This window comes from Siphateles boraxobius, unplaced genomic scaffold (genome assembly GCF_051911475.1).
Source record: "Siphateles boraxobius isolate OS27281-9 unplaced genomic scaffold, OSU_SipBor_1 18, whole genome shotgun sequence".
Classification (NCBI taxonomy): domain Eukaryota; kingdom Metazoa; phylum Chordata; class Actinopteri; order Cypriniformes; family Leuciscidae; genus Siphateles; species Siphateles boraxobius.
Genome location: NW_027508788.1, coordinates 962249 through 990017, shown reverse-complemented (window position 1 = coordinate 990017; position 27769 = coordinate 962249). Strand labels below are relative to the sequence as shown.

Here is a 27769-nt window from a genome sequence, read left to right as displayed (position 1 = left end):
CCGCAAAATCCTTTTGCCGCGGCTCTATAGTCCCGCTCAAAAGGTTTCAGAAAATGCTGGGCCTCATGGCCTCGGCATCTTCAGTACTCCAGCTGGGCCTGCTTTGCATACGCCCACTGCAGTTATGGCTGAAAGTGCGAGTTCCACCCCGGCCATGGACCTCTGGTCTGTTTCGCCTCAAGGTCGTCATGAAATGCGTTTCGGCTCTGGAACCTTGGAAAATAGCTGACTGACATCAGTCAGGCGTGAGTCTGGGGACTTCCTCGAGTGTGACGGTGGTGTCCACGGATGCCTCCACCTCGGGATGGGGAGCGCTGCTCGAGGGCAGACCGTTCTTCGGCCAGTGGTCAGAACGGGAAAAGCTCCTATTCATAAACTGTCTAGAAATGCTGGCAGTCGACAACACGCTATGGCGCTTTTGTGCCCAGATAAAAGGCCGCCACGTCTTAGTCCGGTCGGACAACATGTCAGTTGTGGCATACATAAATCACCAGGGTGGCGTCAGGTCCCGAAACCTTTACAGGCTGACGGAACGCCTCATGGTCTGGGCTCAGCACAACCTGCTTTCACTGAAAGCAGCGCATGTGCCTGGTCGCCTGAATCTGGGACCAGACCGTCTGTCCAGAAACAATGTCCCAGCAGGGGAATGATCGCTAAACCTGCAGATGATCCAACTGCTGGGGGAGACATTCGGCAGAGTGCAGGTGGACCTGTTCGCGTCCCAAGAAAGTGCTCACTGTCCGAACTTTTTCTCCAAGAGCAGGGATGAGCTGGCCCCCTTATGGCCCCGGTACCCCCTCTATGCTTTCCCCCCCGTCTTGCTCCAGCCTCAAGTGCTGGAACGAATCAGGGAAAACGGATGCCCAGTGCTACTCGTGGCTCCGCTCTGGACAAACCAGAATTGGTTCCCAGTCCTAATGCGGCGGACCAGCACTGCCCCGTGGCTGATACCGGTGAGGAGAGACCTCCTCTCTCAGGCAAAGGGCTCGATTTGGCATCCTCGCCGGGAATTATGGTCCCTACATGCATGGGCCATCAACGGGTACCCGCTAACCTCCCAGAGGGAGTGTTAAATACAATCACGCAGACTATAGCCCCGTCTACTAGAAGGCTCTATTCCTCAAAGTGGTCAGTGTTCTCTGCCTGTCAAGCTCAGGGCTTTTCACCCGCAGACTGCGGGGTTACGGAAGTGCTCTCCTTCCTTCAGGAGCTGCTGGATAAGGGCAGAACCCCATCCACGCTCAAAGTATACGTGGCGGCCATAGCGCCGTTTGCAAAACTGACGTCTGGCCAGTCACTGGGGAAAAACGACCTGGTCGTGCGATTCCTCAGGGGAGCTCGGAGGCTGAATCCTCCCAGACCTCCCTCAGTCCCTGTGTGGGACCTTTCTACAGTTGTGGAAGCCATGAAAGGTGCCCCATTCGAGCCAATCCATTTGTCAGACATGAAACATCTGTCTCTCAAAAACGGTATTCCTTATGGCTCTCGCTTCAGTGAAGCCCGTAGGGGACTTGGAAGCGCTTTCGGTAAGCGCGTCATGCATGGAGTGTGGGCCTAATGGCTCAAAAGTCATACTCAAACCAAGGCACGGGTACGTGCCCACATCCCCCAACACACCGTTCAGGGCCCAGGTTATTTCCCTGTGGGCCCTCCTGGTTCGTGATGAGGAGAAGGATGCGAGTCTCCTCTGCCCTGTCAGGGCAATGAGAGCTTATGTGTCCCGCTCGTCGGTCTTCAGACAGACTGAGCAGCTCTTCGTTTTGTTTGGTGGACGCTCCAAGGGACTGGCCGCATCAAAACAGAGCCTATCCAGATGGATAGTCGACGCCATAGCACAAGCTTACACTTCTAAGGGCCTGCAGTGTCCTTTGGGTGTCAGAGCGCACTCCACAAGAGGTGTGGCCTCATCATGGGCGTGGTATAGTGGGGTTACCGATATCTGTACGGCCGCGGGCTGTGCCTCGCCGTCTACATTTATAAGGTTTTACAACCTAGAGGTTCCCGCCTTACAAGCCAAGCTTCTGTCGGTATAGAATTCAATGCTATCTGCCCCGCTGTGCCGGCCCAGATGCTGAGTTTCGCTTGTGCATCGCTCACTGAGCGATAAAACAGCTCCATGGGTGTTGAGTAACCCGTACTATTACCCAGTTCAGGCTGAACACGTTCACCTTGTCTGCGTGAAACACTGTTAACATAACTAGCTCCTGTAGGATGCTATTTCTTGGGGAATGATGCTTTCAGCCTCTCTTCTACGACTTTCTGTGAGTCTAAGGTGATTATGCACTATATGAGCCCCGGGCTACTGCCCTTGGGACTTTGGTGTTGGATCCCAGTACGCATGGCTTTCGCATTGTGTTCCCCATAGCGTAAGATATTACGCAGTACGAGAGATACTCTCGTAAGAGAACGTACTCGGTTACTAACGTAACCTCGGTTCTCTCTAGAGAGGGAACGAGTACTGCGTATCTTGCCATGCATACACAGCTCTGGTTTGCTTCGGCGATGAAAACCAGTTGTACCAGCCTAATCAAGCTATGTTTATAGGGCGAGACCTTTCTGGCGGGACGTGACGAAATGAGCGTGAAATGCCCCCATTGGATTTCCGTCACGCAGAGCCTTTTACGATAGGCTGCTGCTGTTGCCGCAGGGCAGCAAATAGGCGCGCAAGCCGTCTTGCCTATGTCTGCATGCTGCTGCACAGCGTTTTACATTAATTCAACATTAAGGATAATTTTTGGCTTCAATATCTCTTGGAAAAGAGGTTTTGCCCATAGCGTAAGATATTACGCAGTACTCGTTCCCTCTCTAGAGAGAACCGAGGTTACGTTAGTAACCGAGTACGTTTCATAGCTTAAGACGTCCTCCACATTATAAACTATGGAATGATATTCCGGACATTATTCAAAAGGAATTGCAAATTGTATTTGCAATTGCGTTTTCAATTTGTGGACGCATAAAATGTGACATAATCCAAACGCAATTGCAAATCGCTCATTACGGTTTGCATTTTCGTTCAAGCGAACGCACACTGACTGCCAAATTTCAAATGGAAAAGCAAAGTCCGTATGCAACTGTGTTTCCCATATCTTACGAGTTTTGGCCCCGTCATATTTAAATAGCCATTTCAATTACCACGTCTACTTTTTCACTTTCTCAGTGTCGCGTATGTAGCCAGCCAAAACTCAAATGGAATACTAATTCCCTGAGTATTTCCATTTCCGATGCCTTTAAAACCTGTCAATCAGTGTCAAGGGTGGAATTATGCTATGGGGCGTGTTTGTGTTGGGAAGTGACGTCACTCACAGTCGACAGCCAAGAGGTGTTTTATCGAATACTAAATTATACATACAACCAAGGCAAATGTATTCATCTACAGTGTCTAATAAGAACGACTAAAAGGCTCAACACAGTTTAAAGGAACATTCCACCGTTTTTTGAAATTGGGGTTATTCACTGTATCCGCTACATGTAGACAGGGGGGCAAATGCATTTTTGTCTCAGTGCATGCATTGTCTTAGTCTGGCAATGTTCTGTTCAACATAGTTTTCTATGTCAAGTGGCTGCAAAGATAAAGTTGACGATGCAGACTTGCCATCTTCGCATGTGAACGCGCCTATAGAGAGAAATGCACACTTCATATGAATTAGCCTACATAAGCAGAGAGCAGCCAATTTCTTTTAGTTTTTAGTTTTCTTCAAGCTTTCTATAGATATACTTATCAGGTATGTGAGACAAGTATCTTATAGGCCTACGCTGAGTTTTGGTTCATTTATGAGACGCACTCCAGTTCACACGCCGGCGCCTCCGTGTCCTGATTATATTGTCTACTATATTTGCTTCTTATTTATTAATCCAGGCAAATTTGTTGATGAAACAGAAAAAGGGTGGGAAAAGGTCATAAATCACTCAATTTTAAAAGGTTTTTGTCCACAAGACTATAGTAATACTATAATTGCACCTAAGGGAACATAATAAAACCAAAAAATTAAAGGGGCCAAAACCATGTCATGTTATGTATTGTATAAAATGCTCTCTTTAAGGACACATTCAAGCATCTCAATCAGGTTGAGGTCAATAATCTTCTGTTTAAGGCTTTCCGTTTTACTCCTGTGCTTTGGGCTTCAGTTGGTGGTCAGATGACCTTACATTCTCTTACAATATGTTCTGATAAACTTGGGAATTCATTTTCCCATTGATGATAGCAAGCTGTTCAGACCGTAATGCATAAAAGCAGCCCAAATCCATGATGGCCCTTCCACTGCTGTGCTGTGCCTTTTTTCTCCCCAGTGTTGTTGTATTTTATTTTATTCTAACCAACTGAATTTGAGTCTAATCTGTCCACAGAATATTTTGCACAGTTAGCGGTGGAACATCCAGGTGCTGTTTTGCAAATTTGCGGGTGTTATTTTCGAAAGACAATTTGTCTTACCCAAGACCGGTCAACAACAAGGCTTTTGGAGACGCCTTTCAGCTTTATTTAGGTCAACAGTTCTCAATCTTAATTAGGGCTTCAGCTATCGATTCTTTTTGTAATCGATTAATCTAGCACTTAATCGATCGATTAATCGGATACAATTTTTTTGTGTGTTTTTAAACAACCAAAACAAATAATGCATAAAAAAAATGATGTGGCTGTAAAATGATCAAGCATTTGGCTTTTATTTCTCACAAAAAAACAGGTATTTATTCCAACTCCAACATTTGGCTCCAAAACTAAGCCTATTTATTGCAATTTTTACCCATTTAGTGTTACTACGTGCCAGTGCCAACAATTATATAACAATACAGTTAAGTCAACTTACTGTAAAACATGTATAACATGTAAAACTATGAAAACAAACTCCCCAAAAGTACGAGTGGATTTGGAGAAGCATGCTGGGGAGTTTCATTTTTTGTTTTGTCTGTAACTATTTGGCAGACATGACATACAAACAAGGTCTCGCAAAGACTACAATACAATATTTGTTCCTCCATCACGTCCCGGTGTATACAGTGAATGCATGCTGAAATTATTGTTGCGTGGCTACATAAAAGTTTAAGCATATGTGATGCATTGCCGCAATTGGTCTGACTGGCGCGTGAGAGAGACAAGGGTGCATGTGTGCGCGCGTGTGTGTGTGTGTGTGTGAGAGAAGGGGTTCTTTTTTTAGGCTATAGCCTACTCTCTTGCAATTGAACATGAATACGCTTACTACTTAAAAACATCAAAGCTAAACATCATATCTAGTCAAACCGCATCACGACATCGCTACAAATACAGTATGGGATTAAAATCAGCAAACATCAATGTATAGGCTTAGGCTGCTACGTTACCTTGTTTCAGCGACGCTTGGTGAAACAGCATGGAGATGCTGAATCATTGAAGTCGAACTGTTGTGGTATGCCAGGTCTACTTTGCAGTAGACACATTGCACCTTGTTGTCCTTTTTAAGTTTGTAAGTTTGACATCTTTACTCTCCGCCATCGCGCCAACTAAATTCAAAATGTATCACGCACTATGGTGTGATCCCTGCACGTATAGTGCGCGTCATAGGAATTTAACGAGAATTCGAGGCAGAGTTTTTGCCTCAAGGAATTTTTGTAACCGAGTTAATCGAGTAACTCGATGAATCGTTTCAGCCCTAATCTTAATGTTCGCAGCACTCTTTTGCCTGTGGTATGGTTCACATAATGCAGTGCTTTTAGTGATTATAAAACCCAAAATTCCCTTTTAAGGACTGGGTGACTGACCTCCGATATTGACTTATTAATTGAACTCAAGGTTAGCTGACTCTTGTGAAGTCATTTGTCTACTGTAGGTGTTCACATACGTTTTTCTCCCTGCAATGTGAACTGTGTTCACAAAAATGTTCCTGTTTGTTTGTGTTATTTGTTTAAGCAGACTGTGTTTGCCCATTATTATGACTTCAAAAATCCAGTTTAATCCAAAGGGTTCACATACTTTTCCATGCATCTCTATTATTAAAGACAGGATATGCTGCATCACTCAGATGATTGAATCGAAAATTGGGACCAGCTTGCATTGTTTGCACGGACTAAGGGAATTTACTCTGAACTGGTCTCTGTCAATTTTTTTTTTCCTATAATCCCTCAATTGCCATCCAACATGATCCAATAGCTTTACCGCTTCCTTTCAATTGCTTACTACTTCTCTCCCCTTCCAACTCATAAATCTTCAAATCATCAAATCATTCTCCCAGCAGCATTTACTTAGTTTTGCATTTTCACTGTCCAGTGGATGTCAAGCGATTTGGCAGGTACTCAACCGTGTGCACGGCGGCTTTCAGAATCTTTAAAATCCCTTCATCTTTAGCTGACTTCAATCAGAGATCCCATGAGTGGAAAGTGTCCTAATGCTCCGAACGAAATTAAAGCTTTCCCATGGTCCCTAAGACCACCACAACAATCCTTTTAGTGGATTCACAGGTTATAAACAATGTTAAAAATGCTTCAAAGATTTACTACCATGGTTTAGAGATCATGCATATCAAAATGCTGAATTTGTGTTTTAGAGGAAAAACGTTTTCCTTGTCGGCAAAGAAAATTCTGGAATTAAATATGAAGACCATTCTTTCATAATTACGAAGATAATAGCTTTTTAGACTCCCATTAGATGTGACATATTGTGTGCAGAGAGAAGTCGTAAATAAACTGTACTCCCCTTACCCTGAAGTGCCTTTGGAGCAATTGTCCTAAACTCCAAACTCACCAGCTGCTCCTTAGAAAATTTGGAAAACCAATAGCCTTTCATTTAGAAAAGATAAAAAGAACCATAAATAATGGTTCGTTCCAGGAAGCCCAAGCTAATTAGCGTAGTGCCGAGTGTCAGCTCAATGTCTTTGCCAGAGTCACTGTGCCTCAGTATCCGAGGAGTCCCGGGAGAGCGAAGTAAACTGTGGCGAAGATCAAAGAGACTCATTCTAGGTGTCATTATTTGTATGAAAAGGGATGTCTGAACTTTTGCTGGCTATAGGAGAGAAGGAGAGCGAGAGGTTGACTATCCTGAGTGTTGTGCCACTGCTCATGCATTTAAATGGCTCTCATAACACACGCCAAATCTGCCTTGTGCAGTCAGTCTTTGGGGAAAATCTGTATGATTGAGGTGATCATGTCAAAAGTTGAGGAAGATGGATCGACTGACTCTCCTCTGATGATGCTTGGAGACCTGGAGTGTATGCTTACTGTGAAAAATATATACAAGAAAATGGCTGCTGGCTGTGATTGCACTCTACCACCTGAAGCACTTCCTCCATGACTTTCCTCCCAGCTGTCAGTCCAAACACTTGCTATCCAGTAGAAATGGTTTTAAAGTGCTAAAAAAAAAACTACTGTGGTCAAAACTTCGGTTTCTGGCTATGTCTCTAAAGAATGTGAACTAAATGGCGTCAATTTACCCCACTTACGTTTGTTTTTATCTGCAAGTATGAGGAACAGATGGATTAAATATGCTTCTCACTGCAGACGGAGCAGATGATTTTAGCACCGGGTTTTAATGACTCTGTATATTTGCTCTTCTTTTTTTCTAGGTACCACCTCATTCCATTTACTTGTCACAACCCCTGAGAAGCTTCCATTATGCCCTCTGTTAGAATGTCTTATTCTCTCTCTCTCTCTCTCTCTCTCTCTCTCTCTCTCTCTCTCTCTCTCTCTCTCTCTCTCTCTCTCTCTCTCTCTCTCTCTCTCTCTCTCTCTCTCTCTCTCTCTCTCTCTCTCTCTCTCTCTCTCTCTACCTACACAAACACATATATATATATATATATATATATATATATATATATATTCAGTGTATATTTATATACTGTATGTATATAAATGAGTTTGTGATTTTGCACCATGTTTGTGTGTGAAGCACCTAAATAAAAACGTTTAAGAAAGAAATGAAAGGGAGAGACCTTGCCGTTTGCCTTGCCACTCAATCTTTCTTGCTCTCTCCCTTTCACTTGGACTTCTTAATTGAGTTCCAATAGCGGAACAGCAGCTGGTTTTCTTACTTTAGGGATTTAGATGGGCACTTTCTCCTTATTAACATGTGCAATGACTAAGCTCTCTAACTTTGCTGACCTGGCATTCTCAGCTCCTCTCCCTGAGTGTGTATTAGTGGTACTTAAGGTACCGCTTAATAAGGCATCGCTATCGCTCATACCTTGAGCTATGGATTTCAACAAACCCCTAACCCTAATTGTTAAACTTCTTAAGTCATCCTATGCAACTTGTCCTATGAATTTTGTGCTCAGATCATATGGCATGTTGTGCTATTATTTTTATAAGAAATTAGAAACATTTGACAATAAAAAAGTCGAAAAATTCGACACATTTGCATTGAAGGTGGCACCCAAGCCAGTAACCTATATCATAGAGACTTGGGGCTTTCCTCCTTTGCCCTAGTAACTGCATAACAATGCTCTATCAACCAGATTTTCTTCATAAAATGTAAAAATATACACATGCCTGATTACGTGGACTCTAGCAAGCTTGATATTTCAGAGAGCACATTGTCCCTATCTCTTGAAACCAGACATGAGAGACCGGGCTCTCGTGCCACGTTCCTCTTTGGGCATTATCTAGCCAAATGTCAACCCTTGAAATCAAACCCAATCCTGCGTCCCATTATGTAACTCCAGCTAGAGAGTTATCAAACTGAATACACTTTGTAATCTCCTGTCCACACCACCTACTTCAGCACCCTTTTGCCCTGAGCAGCGCTATCTTTTACATAAGAGAACAACACTATTTCGACATTAATTGGGGCACATTTAAAAATACTTTAGGATGATATTGCGTCCTGGTTCAGTGCTCCAGAGCTGTTTTTTATGACCTGTAGCCCTTTAAATTTTGAGCCTGACTTGACTGAGCACAGCACATGCTGTCGTCTCTCGTCTTTTCTGCCTTGATAAAATAGACTTTTTATTTCCTTGCGCGTGATGAACCGAGACCCGCAGATGTGGTTTCGACAGCTTGAGCTTCAATGTTGATTGATGAATTTCCATTTCTGATGTGAATCCAACAGTAGAAGAGATTTAACCAGGCAGACACATATTGAAGTGATTACGATTGAAGAGAATGGCCAATTATGTTTTTTCAGGCCCTTATTATACCGCAAAACACCCAGTATTTTTAATTAGTGCTATTTCTGGGGTGGAAGGAGTGAAGAGGAGCTATTAGATTTAGACACTGCTCTGAGGAGCCGTCCACATACATACTAACACTGCTTCCTTTCACATGGAGACATGCACTGATGGCGAAAACCTTTCTAAATTGGATATTGGCCCCGAGACCACTCAAAGCCAGTTGTGGCTCTATTGATTGGGGCAGATGCGCAAATTTAGAAAGCCAGTGGGACCACCTTTCATCTCATACGTGCCATATTTTGTCCATAGAAAGCAGCCTGATTGGATTTTGCTCATTAAAATGTCAGTTTTCTTTCATGTGCCCGTCTCGGTTGAGCTCCAGGTCTCGTGTGTTTAATCCCTCTTCCTTTATTGTGTCTCTACAGCCATTGGTGTCGACCCTTCCCATGAGCGGTATCCCTCAACATGCTTCTCGTATACCAGGCTTTGACTATCAGCCCCTGGAAAACGCACTATCGAGGAGCGCTAACATCCCTGCTTCACATGTGACCACCTCTTCTGCCTCGTCTTCCTCTCGTGGGCTTGAAAAGGACCGGGATAGGGATAGGGATCGAGAACGGGACAAGAGGAAGAAGAAACACAAGAGAAGGTCTCGGTCCAGGTCCCGTTCACGCTCCAGATCGAAATCCAAAACCAAGCACTCTTTGCCCAGTGCCTACCGCTCCTTCAGGAAATCCAGGTATACGCTCTAGAGTTGTAACATGTTTCCAGGAACGATTTAAACTGGTAAAAAGAGCTTGCTAATTGCTATGCCTCCGGCCACATTTACTGAAATGTAATTATGTTTTTAAACTGCCTTTTCCATCTTTTTATCCTTCCAAAAATGTGTTAATCTAAGTGGCCTTTTAAATTAAATGTAAAATGTGGTTTTAGGGCTTAAAAGTTGGAATAAATTATTGAAAATTTCACTTATTAAACTTAGAAATACAGTAAAAGGTATGTGAACCCTGGTGTTTACTGGGGGTTTCTGTATAAATTGGCCCTTAAATGTGATCTGATCTTGTCACAACTATAGACAAACACAATCTGCTTAAACAAATAAAACACAAACCATGAGACATTTTTATTGAACATACCAAAAATTAAAATTCTGGGATCATTTATCCTCATGTTGTTCCAACCCTGACTTTTTTTACTTCTGAACTCAAAAGAAGATATTTTGAATAAAACTTGTAACCAAGCTGTTTTGACTTCCATTTTATGGCCATAGAGAAATTTCTCAAAATATCTTCTTTTATGTGCATCAGAAGATAAAGTCAAACTGGTTTGGAACAATATGGGGATGTGTAAATATAGTTTTGCTAAATGTACATCATTTTAAATTTTTGGGTGAATAATCACTACATCTAGGGTCTCTGTGTTCACCAAACGATTCCTGTAATTGCAGATCAGATTTTCAGATAGGAATTCAAGAAGAATTTAGGAGGGATTTTGTCTAAAAACAAATGACCAGTGTATGTAGAAATCAAAGGTAAAGCAAAGGGTTCACATACTTTTTCCTGCATCTGTAAATAATAAAAACATGTGGGGAGAGTGGCTTGTCAAAAGTTTTGTGGCCCACCTCTAAACTTTTGTTCACCCCTCAGCCGCACAAATTTTTCGGCCTCTTTATTGGAAATCAAGACTGATTTGTCATTATCCAATGCTGAAGTTCAAGTAATTACAGTCCCCTCATCACGACCGTCCTGACATGCCATAATATAATTTCTGGAGATTAAATCATATCGGCCCTAGGATTTAAATCACTTAGACTGTGTAAAAAGCGTTCTGCCTCTTTTTCCTCGGTTATATTTCCATTCAAACTTGCCAAACAAGGGTAAAAGTGTTGCTATAACTCAGATCAACCTCCTAGGTGAAATAATTGGAAGGAGAAAAACCACTTCCTCTAATACCAGATAAGGAATGGCTTCTCTCTCTCTCTCTCTCTCTCTCTCTCTCTCTCTCTCTCTCTCTCTCTCTCTCTCTCTCTCTCTCTCTCTCGTGCTCTCTCTCGCTCTCGCTCGCTCTCTCTCTCTCTCTCTCTCTCTCTCTCTCTCTCTCTCTCTATATATATATATATATATATATATATATATTTGTAGAATAAATCTTGTGTCTGTGCAAGTGAGAGATTGAGATGGTTTTTGGCAGAAGGTCTTCTTAGACTACTAATCTAGTTTGGCTGAGCCCCTGTGGGTCTCTGTAGATATCGCCATGTTCTCCAGCTAAGAACTGTATGAAAAATCTTCCTATCCCTGATGGTTTTCTTATTCCTCTGTTATTGAACTGCAGTTCATCCGCTTACTTAATAGGCTATGCACCGTTGTGCAGACTGCAGCGTCTGCATTAAGATGGCAATCCCATCTTCTAATCCAGATTGTCCCACATCCGTGTTAATTTCTCATTGGGTATGGCTCCATCATGGCTTTCTAGTGTTGCCCTTTCCCATAGTAGCAAATTAGCTCTATGAAATATTAATAACCAATCATAACTTGTTATAATTTATTATGAATATGTGGGTCAGTTAATCGAATTAACTTGATGTAGCTACATTAACATTACAACCAATTACTCAGTTCATCCTGTGAACCCTCAATATTGGTTATTAATTAATAGAAATGTGCATTTCCGGGACATGGGACATGTCTTTCTTACTAAGTACTACTAAGAGCAAGTAGTCAAGATCGATATGATTAGTGACTCCAGATATGAGCTTGAGACACGGACAACTTTACATGTGATATGAACACTAGAGCTAAGGGCTAAGAGAGCTAAGATAGGGGCTGATCTTGTGATAAGTGATTTTTAAAGATGTCACACCCTCTGGAGGTCTGTGAGCCAATAAGAAGTTGTCCCTTTGGAGGGAGATTTTACGACCCTTTGTGTTCGAGCAGGACATTTGAATCCGTAATTTCATTGGGTGTTTAAGAAAAATAATCTTCAAGATTCTTATAATACCCATGTATCACAAAGTTAGCAAAATGTAATGTAAATTAACAAATGTAAATTAACAAATTAAAAACGAAGATTTGAGTTTATAGAGACCAAACATGCCACACATATGATTTTGGTTAACCATAGTATGCAAAGTCTGAAACATTAACCCATTAGAGAAAACATAAGCCAAAACAACATAAAGGAAAATCATGAGATGGGAAAATTAGATACATGTTTATACAGTACATTTCTCAATTGGTTATATATGTGTAAGAATATATAGGATTAACGGGGTTTATTTCTCCTGCTCAGTAAGAATTAAGTGAGTGTCACATCTCTCAGGAATTCCCTTTTTGGGGTCGTAAAAATTCTTATCAATGTAACAGGACACTGAGTTCTGCCAGTGGTGTTAGCTTCATTGTGATGTTAGTTTCGGGGGAAGTTACATAGACCTTGGTTGGGAGAGTGAGTTTGCCGGACTATTCATTAAATATAATGAATAATTTGTGTATGTGATTGGTCCAGACGCTACCATTAATCCTCAGATGACCTGAGATAATGAAAGCGTCTGTAGTGGCACTACACCTTGGTCCACACTCACCCTGTCTGTCATCTCCCTCCACAACTCCCTCCACAACCATGTCATTAGCAGGCCTGGACACGTACATTTCTCAAGCCAGACACGTGACCTTGTGGTTCTGACCTTGTTCCCTGATTGCTGTCAAGTGTTGGAGGGGCTTCAGACCACGAGTGTTTGTTTTACAGCAGGTCAGCTCGTGTTTGGACTGAGTCCTGGTCAAGTGTGTCTGTGTCTGTGAGCATCGCCACTTCAGCAAAGGAAATTACTATTGAATGTGTTCAGCCGTCACCTTTTGTACTCTTCACCAGTTATTGCCATTCTTTGTGAGCTTATTTTTAGCTTGAGAGGAATTAAATAAACTATTTGTCATGTCAGCATGAGAATATTGAGGTAAAAAGATAAAGTGCTTGTCAAGTTTTCAAATGCTTGGTAGCAGTTTTTTTAGAGCGTTTTAATGGTCTAGATCTGATTTTCTTTTGATTCACTTTAAGTAATAATTTCTTCAGTCAGTTCAGGTCAAAGCACTTAATGTACAGACTCAATTCAAAATTTGTTCTATAGATTGTGAAAATCACCCTTTGACTTTTGACTTGAATTTCTAGATTTTGTTTATTAATCTAATTGATAGTGATGGCATCATTGTAATATTTACATTCTTAATTGTAATTGGGTTTAAATTGTAATTCTCTTACATAGTATTTATTTTGTAATATTGCATTTGCAATACCATTCAAAAATTTGGGGTCAGTAAGATTGAAATAGAAACATTATTAATGTCTTTACTGTCACTTTTTACATTTTAATGCATCTTTGCTGAATTAAAATATGGCTTATTTTTGGCTTACCTCAAAACTTTTAAATAAATGTCTATATAAATCTGTGTATATAAAACTGCTCAGTTTTAATTATATTTATTTTACCATATGCAAATCAAGGCAAGAGAAAAGTAACATTAACTAGATTCTTTGTAATGTACATAAATGTTTTCTGAATGCAAGCAAAACAATTTCCTAGTAAGGTTACAGTAAAATGGCTGTTTTAATCACCATTTTATCTGGTGTGATTAAACCAGTGACTACAGCAATTTTGCATCAGTTTACCTTATTTAAGTGAAGTATCTAGCCTTTATTTCATCAATAATTATAACACTACAAAGAAACCAGAAAACCACTTATTTGGATAGCTTTATACGTGTAGTGCCTGTTGTGTCTGTTAAACCTGAGCCTGTTGTGTCTGTTTTTTGTATTGTAGCTGTTATTAATAACAAGCTCATATCTCAGTCGGTGACTCTGACACTGAACATGGACAATGAATTAGTAATACTGGGGCCAGAAGTAATTATAAATCTCCTGTTTTCAGACATCAAACATGGCCAGTGTTGTGCCTCTAATTTTTGTCGCGCTAATAATAACAGTGTCAGTGTTTAAGCTACTCACTCATTTTTATTTGCTTCCTCCTGACACCTGACATTTCTTGTTTCCAGCTGGCACATCAACACCAGAGACCAGGTTAACATTTATCCTTAATGAGTATATCTGTCCAGTGTAGCGGGAAAAGAAAAGAAAAAATAAATTCATCCTGGTCTCAATTGGGTCCAGGATTGTTTCCTCTTCATCAAATAATATCTTTGACACCCCTGCAGCAGATTATTAATAATTAAATTTAATGTCTGTTTTTCTTCTTCCTGTCTGTATATAATATATATTTTTTCTGTCTGTTCTTGATTCATTGCTTTTCTACTTTTCAGTATGTTCTTAGTTTCAAGTGTGTGTGTGTGCAGTGTGCACACAAGGTATTTATTTTAATTCACATTATCCTTCTGCGTGGGTCTATACATGTATGATTACATTTCAACCCACGCACACCTGTTAATAACGGCCCATCCATTTTGTTACAGAAATGTATTCGTCAACATTAGATTGAATTTTCCAAGGTTCACTGTTCACTGAGGCTCAGTTTGTACTGTTATTGAAGGTTAAAAGTATGATGTTCTGCAGTAAGTTAAAACACATAATTCTTATTAAAAATAAATTAAATTAGCGTTTTTAATATGCAACTCTTTTTCTTATCACTAGTTTTTAGTTGCAATATGCGGTTGTGATGTATTGTCAGTAGTCGAAAACGAGCTATACAAAACAGCACACTGTTTCATGAACCGTAAACAAAGCAGCATATAACCATGTTTGATTTGGTTCTTGTTCTAAACTTTGCAAACGCTACTTTTCTGCTTCTATCCTTCTGAGCGAATGTCCTGTACATGATATGCCTCAGTGCTGCCCTCTGACATCTTGTAGAGACTAGAAAAGCATTGTACTGCTCATCATGTGTCAAACCTCATCCATTTTCTTTAAGGTCTTAATGCACTACTTGCTGTCAGTGAAATATACTATAAATGTGCCACTTGCGTCTTCTTTGTAAGCTGTAAATTGTAACTACCGTCACTCTTGGCATTTAAGATTTGCCATTTTGAGATCTGTCTCAGACGGCTTGCACTGGATATTTGCCCAAATTGTCGTGGTCCACAGCATTTCTTCAGTGTCTTGCAGTGTTTACAGTGATTACTTCTTTGTATGTCTACTGTAAGTCTATAACTGTCAAAGATAAAAGTGTGATTTATCACCACACCTATTTCACACACTTATTTTTAAGAGCTCAACTACTTTTAGGCTACTTTTTAGGTTTTGAAGAGATAACGGAGGGCAGAACCATTATCATCTGTCACTTAACTTAACAGCATCGATGAGTCTAATGTGTGGGATGATTTCTTGAGCAGAAGTCAGTTCTAACTTGACCATGTTTTTTCTTTGCCTTCTCTTTCTTTCCTTCTAATCTCTCCTCCTCTCTCAGGTCTCAGTCTCGTTCCCCCGGCCGCAGAGACCGACGAGCTCGCTCTTCGGAGAGAAAGCGTGACGAGAGGGAGAAGGAAAGCTACGGTCCAAGCACCTTCCGCCTTGGCAGCAACCCAACGCTTGGCAGGAAGCGCTCTAGATCAAGGTGAGTCTGGCACTTACACCACATCAGACCTCAAAAGGATCACCGTTTTGTTTTTTTACCTGCTCTGCCACAAAAAAAGTTATTTAAGTAATGCATTTGTTTAATGTATTTTATCAACATTTAAGCAAATATATTTTTATTTGGAAGTTTGGGGATCTGTAAAAAAAAAATTGGAAGAAAATTGTACTTTTGTTCAGCAAAGATGCATTAAATTGATCAAAAAGTGACAGTAAAGACTTTTAAATTGTTACAAAAGATTTCTGTTCAAATAAATGTTCTTTTGAACTTTCTATTCATCAAAGAATGCTGAAAAAATTGTATTGTGAAAATATTAATCAGCACAAGTTTTCAACATTGATGATAAAAGTTTCCTGAACAGCATATCAGTATGATATATGATTATATTATATAGAATGATTTCTGAAGGGTCATATGACACTGAAGACTGATGTAATGATGCTGAAAATTCAGCATTGCTGTCACAGATACAAATAACATTTATAACATTAAAATAACATTAAAATATATTAAAATAGAAAACAATTATTGTAAACAGTAATCATATTTCACAATGTTCCATGTTTTACTGTATTTTTTGATCAAATAAATGCAGCCTTGGTGCGCATAAAAGACTTATTTGAAAAACATTACAAAATCCCACCAACTCCAGGTGTGAAATAATTTGTCTGTTTTATTATTATTGTTATTATTATTTTAATACACTGGCACATGCTGTGAATACAAAATCTAATGACAGCAGGAAGAACATGTGTTTGTATTAACAGCAGCTGTGATAAGGGCTTCTTTTAAGCGCTTTAGCTGTATATCATCACAAGGAAAAGTTTGGCTGATTGTCAGCATGCGTGCAGCTGTTCACAGTTGGTAAAAAGTGCTTTCCTGGTGTTTCCCCAGAGTCTGCACCAAGCGTGATCTTTTTCATTCGTGTAATCCTTATATTGAAGAGTCCTGTGAGACTACACTCCATGACACTGCTATCATCACCCTTCCCTCTCTCTCATTTCCTCAACTTCACCATTATTTTCTTACCGACACCTATAAGGCGCTAAAGCACTGCAGAAAGAGGTGGTCATGACGACTTCTCAGATCTCAACTGGCTTTTGTGTCACTGGTCTTTATCTGGGCGGCCCACTCTCTCCAGTACTTTTATAGCTTAGCTGAGATATTCTCCATATTCTGCTGCCGTGGAGGTTGCAGAAAAGCGAGGACAAGCTTTTTAAATATTCCCTTCAAAGGGATAAAAAAGCTCAGCATCTTTCATTACACCCTTGACCCTTTTTGAGCCAAGAGAGGAATTGAGGATGAGAGATAGATGGTTAGATCACTTGCAGGGTTTCAGTAATGTTTGGATTGTTAAAGTGATGATAGAAGCATCTTGGATGTAAAACCTCACTTTACCGTACATGCAAGCAGAGGACATTTGAGTCTCTGAGTGCCTGCCTTTGGCCCAGCAGCAGCTGCTGTTGTCTTGGAAATATAACATAACAGTTGGGGAACGGACGTATAATATAATTTATTTTCTTCATAGAATCATATATTGTTAGCAAAATATGTAAACCTTTCAAGGTAGACCAAGCACAAGCTCTGAGGTTAAGCAATAGTGACTGAGATTTTAACTGCAAAAAAGAAATGTATTTATAACCATGTTCCTTGTAAAGAACTGCACTACCAATGATTTTGAAGAGAGATTCATAAGATAGAAAAATCCTAATCCTATGCATTTAATATATCTGATTATTGTACTGTAAATATACATACATAAAGTACAATGATTCGATTAAAATAATAGAATATATATAATACCATCAATTATGATTGTCATTCGCCACTGTTTATGAAATGAGTAGTTTGTTCCTTCATAAAGATGTTAAGTTCACAGTATTGTACCTTTTGTCTTTTTTATGATTTTTATTTATGGCTTAGATTGTTTTCCAGGGTTTACTGAGGCTCATTTTGTATCGTTATTGCGTTATCATAACATTAAAAATAAGTATGATATGGCTGTTCCCTGAAATTAAATCAACACATAATTCTTAGTTAGAATTAGATTAAAATTGCATGAAATTAATATTTATAAAATATGTAATCAACATCTTAGAGCTGAATGGCTTTATGTCTTAAATAATTATTTTCAAACGTTTTGGAGAACATTAATGCAGAAAAATACTTCTAGAAGTCACTGTTGTACTCCATACTGCTCCCTTGTACAATAAACTAATAGATAATCTTAACCTTGCCAATCAGATACAGTAAGTGAGAGGTATTATGTGTTTTTGTCTATTTTAGATTAACTTAGATCCGTTTTCCTGTATTGATTCAATTAGTCACAATACAGTATTGTGGAATTCTTGGCACGTCTGCAGGAGTGCATTTTTAACCTCGTGTCCACTCTCCAAACAGATCTTGTCATTTTGCAACAGTGCCACAGATAATTAGAGGTCACAGTGCCCATTAACTAAAGTCTAGTGCTCCTTTAGAAATGTATTTTTCCCACTAAAGGACATACCCAGAGTATTCAAATGAAATATTCATAAAGGACAGCCTTGGAGATAAAGGCCTTGATTTGGACTTAGGTTGCTTTTTCTCTGGAGAGAGAGTATGTGCGGATGGCCTATTTGAGTCCCCTCGCTGATGCAGTGGTGGATCAGTAGGGGTCTCTGTAAAGGGACGTGTGGATGTTTCAAGACTCCACTTGTGCCACAGTGTTACCTGCTGTCACACAGTGACTCACTTCACTGCACCGTCCCCAGAGCCACAAGAAAAAAAGTTCTATTTTATGAACTTAAAGGAATAGCTCATGAAAAGTGACACTATTTTTTATTTATTTATTTATTGTTGTTTTAAATCCATATGACTTTCTGTCCTCTGTGGGGCATGAAAAAAATAAAGCGCCATAAAAGTAGTCCATATATCTTGTGTGCAATATTCCAAATCTTCTGAAGCCATATCTTTGTGTTAGAAAGGCAAGGCAAGGTTGTTTATATAGTACGTTTCATACACAGAGGTGTAACCAAACATAATGCAACATATTTAAATGTGCATGTTTTTGGTTGATCTATTACTTCAATATATCTCGTTTACAGATCGCCTCATGAAAAGAAGAAGAGGAAGAGTTCAAAGTCATCACACCGTTTTAAGGGTTCCTCTGTTTCGCCCTCGGCATCCCCTGACCGAAGCGGAGCCGTGGCCAGAGTCTCTGCAAGCCCCTCCCCTGCCACAAGCCCCGCCTCCAGCTTGGGGAGGTCCAGGTAAAGGGCACAATCAGTCCCTATAGTGAACAATCAGTCAGCATGAACCTCGCAAGAGAGTCACCCACTCTCTGAAGCTCAGTCTGCTTCAGTCAGAATCGTAGATTTCAACCATATTTTTTCCCACTTTGTTGCAATATTAATTTAAGCTTTGCCAGGAGCACTGTGTGTGAGACACAAAGACGGCCTGCACTGTAGCTTTTTGATTTGAAAGATATTATGGTTTTAGGTATGATTTGACAACTTGACTAATTGTTGAATGAAGCATGAAAGTCGCAGACACTCAAAATCAGGCATTATGACGTTTTAATTAAATGGTTTGACAGCATAATCTGTATGAATTGCGCAAGGAACGCCATAGATTTTCTACATTATGGATCGTTTTTGATTCAAAAACCGGGGATAACACACTGCACAGGGTTATTGGATACAGGAACTGCCTTTTTTTTTCCTCACAACTTCTCAAGTTTCATCAAAAAAGTTGCTTTAAACTCCCTCGGCCTTCAGTTATTTTTTGCTGCTGCTTTTACCTCCCTCTGTGCGTCTCTCTCTAAACTTTGTTTCATTTGTGCAGTTGTTGTGTCTCTTCCGGCGTTGGGTGAATATTTTATGACCTTCTTCTGGTCGCTCATTTTCAGCCTGAGATGTGTGTGGTGGTTACATACTCGCCAGTCTTCATGAATACTGTATTGGGGTGTTTTTCACAAACCTGGCCAATTGGCAAATCCCTGTCTTTCTGTCACCGTCTCACTGTCTCCTTCTTTTTTACTTTTGTTGTAGCGTTTTTGCTGGGTTACCAAAGAGGTCTATTAAACACTTACAAAAGAATTCTGAATGCAGATACGTTGTGGAATAAATATGCTCAAGCAAAATCGCTACGAACATCCAATATTGACTAAAAATGTATGAGTCAGCCTTTAGTCATTTCGGTCCTAATGATTTCTTTTCTTTTCTTTTCTGTGAATGCACACATGTATTTCTCTTCTGTGAAACACTTTGTAAACACTTTTTAAAAGGTGATATATAAATAAAGCTTTACTTTTGTTTGTTAAACAGGGATGGCTCTCAGGAGAAAGACAAGCAAGTGTCCTCCACTATTGTCTCTGCAGTACAAACAAAAATCACTCAGGTATGTCATTAAGAAATTATACATTTTCATATAACAACAACACTTTTGTGTAAACTAGGGCTTTTAACCCTTTTTTACGGTCATGTCAAAATGTCTTGTCAAGCTTTGCTTTTCTAGTGAAAAGTTAGTTATATTAATTTCTATGAATTTCAGTTCATTTTAATTCTAATTCCTTAAATTCACATTTGAATTGGAATTCTACATCAACATAGAATTATTTATATTTTATTTATTCACTCTTTCCTTTTCATGTGCCACTCTTTGACCACAAAACTTAAACTTTTTTATTGGTTTTTCTATTTAAAATTGGCCATAATTGACCATTGTGTCTCATCTTGCTGAGCACTTTTTCAGCATCTCGCCACATTGAAATTTAAAATAAATAAGATCTTTTTAAGAATGCGTCTCAACACCCTGGATTCTTTTTCCATTCCGCAGCATCTTGGGTTTTATTGTAAAACATTCATGTATTGTAACACATTCACGCCCTCTTGGACTGATATTTTTTGACTAAAAGTTTGATTGCAATTTGTACGTTAAGCAGTTTCGGGCTGAATTAATTTGTGGGGTTGTGGATTTAGAATAAACCTCTGACCAGAATGCTTGAGGAATATAAATACAGTGTTGCCTTGCAAACACTGTAATAAACTAAAAAAAAACTAAAAACTTTCGCTACCTCTCTCAGCGCCTAAAGGGAAAACAGACTGAAATTGTGTAGCAGAGCTGATGAAACCCTTAGACGCTTAGGTAAGGCTTTAATATATGTAATTTAAAGACAGATGCTCTCAGTGGTCTGTGTTTGCTGAGCCTTACGTGCTGAAACTGAGAAATACGTTGATTTGGTTGCATGACCCTGTCGCCAGGCGTGGGTATGTAGGTGTGTGTGAGTATGTGTAGTAAAGGGAGCTTGTGACTATCGCATGCTGATTCAATGCAGCCGTCAGTCTCTGCAGCTCTGTTGTGATCTCTGGCCTTGTGCAGTAAGGATGAAACGCAGTGTGCTTGCTTTCCTTCCCTTTGCTTATTGTTATAGAGAACAGATGAAAGGTAGGTACTGTATGCATTTAAGAAAAGTCAGTTGTGTCAAAGAGAAAAGGATGTGAGAAATGCACAAGAAGATAAACAAAGTGTACTGCGTTTCACTCGCAGCCATCTGATCCTCAACAAATAGAAGTCAGCTGCATAACTGTCTTTTTATTTTAGCCCTCTCTGCTCTAAAAATGTCTACAGTCTTGACATGGTTTCAGATCTTTTGGAAACCTGATTCACTTCCCTTTTCTCCCGGTATACGAAATCAATTCTGACACCTCAGAACTGGGGCAGGACTTCCAGGGGGCAACGTCTTGCAAAAACGAGTCGGCTCTTATTAAAACCAGCAACTGCTGCTCGAATCAATAGAAGCATGGTTCACCTTGACAAATAACTACCGGAAGGAACTTCTGCAGGCCTGTGCATGCTTACATTTCAGTTGCGCGAGGAAGTCCCTCCGTCCCCAGTTGCCCCCTGTAGCCCAGGCAATGAAAGCTCCGGGCCGCACAGACCACCCGTAGATTCTGTGGTAGGGAAGCAGGTTTCAGCTCAGCTCAGCTCAGTTTGATCCCTTGCCCGCAGCTCTACCTCACGCAACTATGATCGGATCCTCCAGAGGAGAGTGTTCCAGCTCTGACATGCACATGCTGACTATTGATAGAGGAAGAAGTGCTCTCATGAGGCGCTCCGGTGGAGACTGGCGGGGATTTTTACAACCGGCAAATGAAAAGCTGTAACATTAAAGGCTGGGGAAGTGTGTTCTCGATCTTAGCACAACTCCCCTGGGATTTTTACGAACCCTCTATGTGCCTGTCAGCCGAACAACAAGGGAGGATGGTTTATGGTTCTCCCTGAGGAACAGAATAGTCTCTTTTTCTTTTCTTGTGCTCTGTGCTGTCCTCCTCATCCTTAACATTGTGGTTCTTCTTTTCTTATTTGCCACTGATTAGCATGGGTGGCATGTTAAGGGTGGCAGGTGACTGATGGTTTGATCAGGAGGTGTTTATGGTTTGCAAAATGCACCATGGCAGGTTATTGAGTGCATTACTGTTGTTGTATGCAAGATAAAACACAGAAAAAGCCTTGTGTTTCCTAAGTACTGTGACTCTGGGCGGAAAAAGACATCTTGTACTAACTGATTGAGTCAGAATGTTGAAGTGTTTTCATTCCTTTATTGAATAGGACAGTATGCAGATCAGACAGGAAAGCATGGAGACCTCAAGCCAGAAGTCGAACTCAAATCAACCGGAGGCTCAGTTGCATTATATGTCGGAGTACTGCCCACAAGGGTATTGGCTCAGACAGACCATTGTTTAAAAAAAAAAAATTTGGAGTGAGTTCAGAGTGATATTGAGTGTGAGATTTCAAAATTGCTTTTAAATGGTCTGGGCCTGTGATTGAACTGCCACCTCTTTGAACTCGAAGTGGGGCAATTCTCTGAACTCTGAAAATGCAGGTACGAATGTGGGTTATCTCTTAAATTGCTTGGCGGTCTGGACCTAAATGGCTACATAGAAACCAACCAACTGCAAAAGCAGTTCTCAGTCCCAATTACTACTAGCTCTTGTTTGGTCGTTTAAAGTCAGAAAGCAACAACGCTAATGTTTCCATTGTGCGAGAGTTGAGTTCCATATTCTCAGATATCCTTACACTTCAGCCAGCTGTGGTCTCATAATGAGGTCTAATCATACAGAAGATATCCTCCTTTCATTGCCGTAATCTGCTCGGGTCAGCTGTAGGCTCAGAGAGCCTTTTATCCCAGCTTAGTCCTATCACTCTAAAGTACTGGATCAACACACTATGAGAGAGAGAGACATATTTTTACTGGTTCTTCTTTTTTTTTTAGCATGTACATGCGTTCGAGAGATGGTATATGGTTTTTGTTGTCATACATTACATTTCATACACAATATACATTTTGGGGTGCAATTACTGCTTGCATGCTTGTCTAAATCAGTATTAAGTAAAAATAAGAATTGGCTCCCTTTATAATTATGAGTTGGAATTTGAATGAAATTAGCCATGCAATACAGGAAGTTGGTTTGGAATTTGAATTGGAATGACCAGAAAAGGAATTTTGTCTATCTATCCATTCATCTATCCATCTTTATGTTTGTCTGTTTGTCTGTCTGTCTAAATGTAGATAGATAGATAGAAATTCCTTTTTTTGTCATTAATAATCGTTACCATTGACTTAACACATTCCATGTTTCAATGGCGACTACAAACCTTGTTTTCAAACACTGTCTTTTTAACCTTTTTCCCCAAAACTTTCAAAGCAAACAGGTTTTTTTTCCAAACAAACGTGTATCCTGACAGACTTTGCTTTTCTAGGAAAGAAAAAAAAGCATTTATATGAATTTCTTTGAATTTAAAGGACTTAAGTTTTTATTTGTACTTCCTTAAATTCAAATTGTAATTCTATATCTTGTCTGCTACCTTATTTCTTATTCAATAATTAAACTGGCAAATGAAAAGGCATTTTAAATAATATTCTGAATGGCACACTATCCTGCTGTGTGGTGCACGTCTCCAACCCAAACCCTGATTTAGTCCTTTTTGATCACAGTCGTCAGCCTCTGTACACTATTTAATGCGATCCAAGTAAATTTGTTTCTTTCACTCCCCCAAAATGACTTTCATAATTATTTCACCCTGTGAAGGACAACCCTTCTCTCCAGTGGCATGGTTGGTCCTTGCCTTTGGTGTTTGTGCTTTTCTTGACCACTTGTTTGTTTAATGATTAATTCTACAGGGGCTTTATTGGAAATTCAGGGTTAATAACTTTCCTTCGACTGGATGAGGGGGTGGAAGGCGGCGGTGCCTTTAATTCTGCAAACGTCAATGAGCAAACCTTGCTCCTATGACAACCGTGCAATTCAGCCATGTGTTTCGAAAAATTATTTGACTGATTTGATATATAATGACAAGTTATGCTGAAGTAAAGAACCTTGAAGTAAATGTATACTGGCAGAGAAAGGCATCATTGCCAGAAAAAAAACGATATGTATCTGTAGCTGTAGCATATTAACTGATATGTTCTTACTCGTAATATTACATTTTATAGGAATATTCCAGGTTCAGTACAGGTGAGCTCAATCTATGACATTTGTGGCATAATGTTGATTACCACAAAAATTTATTCCCACTTGTCTCTTTTCTTTAACACAAAAAAGACATATATTTGTCTTTTATATACATAAAGACATATATACAAGACATAATACAAGAATAATTTGCTTACTAACCTATTCTGTATTCCATTTTACAATTTCATTGTCATGTCACCTAAAACCCTAACAACCGTAAAAAATAAAAACTACTTTGCAGCTCAAGTAATAATGGTTCTAACAGAAGAATTAATGTAAGTGTCTTTATAAAATCATAAGCCTCACTTACATTATTGCATTTAAACGCTCTAGAAAAAGGCCCCATTCACTTCCATTTTCAAACAAGGTATATTTTTGTGGTAACCAACATTATTGAGCTTAACTTCTATTATTCTTTGATGCAAATTCCATTTGTATGAAATCACTGACACCAGTTAATGTGCATATTCATTAAGCAAATGTTTATTCAAGTGCCAAGCCGTGCCGTCTCTGGTGTCACATTCTCCCTATGGGCTCTTAGCATGCAAGCAGCCTTGGGTAAGGTAACCTGAGCCACATTGAATGAAGAGAGGCGTTTGAAGAGCAGGAATCCAGTTTGCCAATGGCCTTCTTTTCTGTAGAACGCTACTAGACATCCATATCCATATTTAGCACGTAGGATTCTCATACATACAAAGCCAATCTGAATTTCAAATTGCGCAAAGTTGTCTGCAAGCTTATGAATTCATGTTTCAGTTTTTTTGTCCTGTGTTTATGCTATGATTAGTTTCTCTCAAAAAGTCTCCCTTGCGAATAGTGAACGTTTCTCAATTTCTCCTTTCTTGTAGGACCTCATGGCAAAAGTGCGAGCAATGCTTGCTGCTTCCAAAGGCCTTCAGCCGAACTCCTCCTGAGAGAGTTCCACAACATCCAGGCAGGATCAGTCTACATCTCGCACGGCAGCAACAGCCTTCCGGGAGACTACTGGACTGCTGTTCGCCTGATAAGCTGCACAATGCTGGGCGCTTTTATCCCTTTATGTTTGCCTGGTTTGGACCTCGCGTTAGTTAGATGTTTTTATTTCGCCTCCAGATAAGCATTAGGCATGGAGATTATCATTGTTATGAAGGTGCAGGTGGAACCCAAGCAGGTGTAGAAAAACACAATACCAGCAGCAGATGGTGGAGCATCGGTCCTGCTGTGTGTTTTAGCTGTAAGGTAACAACAAGAAAGAAGTATTAAAGGTGTACTTCCTTGGATGCAACTAAAAACAAATTTAAATTGCGTTCTGATGACTGAGCTTTTTTCCTTTGTAATATTGTGTCTTGCAGAGGGACACAGTTATATCCTTCTGTGAAGGATAATACTGTTTATTTTCTCACCTATCTCCTTTTCTCCTCAGTCTGTCTGAGCTCTTTCTGATATGAAGTCGTCGGCTTTCTTGCCTTTTTTTTTTTTTTTATGTGGCCTTCGGTTTTTCATTTCTAAGTTTGTACAGGCCTCATTTTGAAGCTACTTTGTAAAACTGTCAATAAAGTATGAGTTATCCAACGCGAGTGTGATTGCCTTACTTTCCACAAGCGGCATCTCGTCATGTTCTCGACTTCGCGTCTTCCTCCGTTTGTTTTTCATTTCCTGCACCTGCAAGCTTTGGCCTTTCGACCGTCGGCGCATGCACTGCATCCTAACATGCACTCTGCATGATAATTAGACCCCATGTTCTGCTGAAGGGTCCATATGAGTGGCACTCCCCATGAATGAGAGAGCATGAGCGAATGGAGGGAATCATGGTCTATTTTAAGTTAGCCTTTAATCTTGTGGCGGTTCAGCCCGCAGAGGTGATGCGGCGAGTCTCATTTGGTCCTGCAGGAGAGCAAATTGCATTGCTAAGAGATCCCTGCCGCAGGTCTATCCCATCCAAACCCATATTTATGCTCACTCCCTAACTCTCTTGACCTGGAGAACTCGATGCTTTCCCATGTTCGGATTATGTTGAGTTTGATTCAAGTGTCATTTTCTTGGGAAAAGCACAGTGTTTTGTGCCAAAGAATAAATGTTCTTCATCTGGAGTGCATTTTATTGATCATCTGGGATTTCATTGTTCTCTCTGTCCTGTACGTTCAGCAAACCCTGCACAGTCTAATCAGGGCACTTCATTTACTCGTCATTTTTTATACAGAGTGTCTATTTACAATACTGAATTGCAAATAGTATCTGACACTATTATAAATGGCATCTAACTACTAAAAATACTGCTATTTTTTGTGTAAATAGAATCTATCGCTATTTTCACTTAAGACTAGTGTGAATGGCATAGCGTTAAGAAAAATGCTGCCATTTTCACCTAGTGTAAATAGTAGGGGAACTACTTTTACTGTGTGAATTGAATCTAGTTGCTATTTACACTTAGCATCTATTGCTATATGCACTTAGTCGAAATAGCCACTGTCTTTTTTATTTGCATTATATAATAAAATATTCCCTTTAATATTTATGCTTAATGTTACATAATTGCACAAATCATAATAATTGTAATGCCATGTGCTTTTGAAAAGGGCAGCTATGAACTACACTTAATAGATCCTGCATTTGTATTAATCTCTCATTTGTCTTCTCATTACACAGTTGTTTGGGTATATATGCAAAACAATCACTCACTACCAGTCAGAAGTTTGGAATAATTAAGAGGTTTGGCTTATTTATTACCATGAATTTTCAGCATTGTTACACGATCCTTCAGAAATCATTCTAACATCCTCCTGATTTGGTGCTCAAGAAACATTTTTATGTTTCAAATAAAGGCTGTTCTTTTGAACTTTCTATTCCTCAAAGAATAATAGGTTAAAAAAAATTGTGTAGAGCCTGTTATAATCCGTTCACTTTAAAACAGACCTGAATTCCTGTTGGCAGTTGTCCCTTCTAGTTTTTCATTTTTCTGTTTATCCCATTTTTATTCTTTTATCGAATTCACTTGCTCTTATCACTACATACTAAGTCTTGGAAATGAAAGACTTTGCTCGACTTCCCATTTCGTTTGTCGATGTTTGCTGAAGTACAATATTTCAGTGTAATGCGGTTATTCAGGGCAATTCCAGGCCAAGTCTTTATAGGCAATTAACTAATTATAATCTTAAAATGGAACCGTATTAGCTGGATCGAAAATGAAGATGCCATCTCCGGAGGCTTGCTTTTTGCCGTCCACATCGACCTGCTGTCATTGACCTGGTAGACAGAAGATGGGTCGAGTGTGAGGCTCCTTGCAGGCTGTGGCGTCTTTTTTTCTTTCTCGCCCGAGAGCCTCTGTTCATCATTAGACAGCAGCAATCTGCTCAGTCATTGCGATTAAACGCATATCTCATTGTTGGCCAAGGCTTCACTCATTCCATGCTCATAATGGCCGCAATATTACCTCCAAGAACTGGATTGCCTCGTATAACACTAAATAATGGATTTATATGTAATTAAATGCAACCCACAAACATCATTGATTTGATTCCCAAGGGCTGCATTCAAGTTTTCGCCCATTCACGCTGTCTGAGTTTTTGTGTATCACAAATAAAATGGCTGTGTGGTATCCAAGAAGTCACTCACAGAGCGGAATAAAGCGGTCGATAAGGTGATTTGTTAACTTTGAGATA

The 27769-nt window shown here is 39.9% G+C and overlaps 1 protein-coding gene across 5 annotated transcripts in view; it reads left to right on the top strand.

The window, feature by feature from the left end:
- sfswap (splicing factor SWAP) overlaps positions 1–25682 on the top strand; it is a 107993-nt gene extending 82311 nt beyond the window's left edge. For all 5 annotated transcript variants that reach the window (XM_077232811.1, XM_077232812.1, XM_077232814.1 and 2 more), the window contains 5 exons: positions 9494–9807; positions 15472–15618; positions 18720–18884; positions 19941–20013; positions 24980–25682. In XM_077232811.1, the coding sequence (XP_077088926.1) occupies positions 9494–9807; positions 15472–15618; positions 18720–18884; positions 19941–20013; positions 24980–25045 (765 nt within the window). In that variant the 3' untranslated portion in view covers positions 25046–25682. The remainder of the gene's footprint in view (positions 1–9493; positions 9808–15471; positions 15619–18719; positions 18885–19940; positions 20014–24979) is intronic.
- Positions 25683–27769: the final 2087 nt, after the last annotated feature.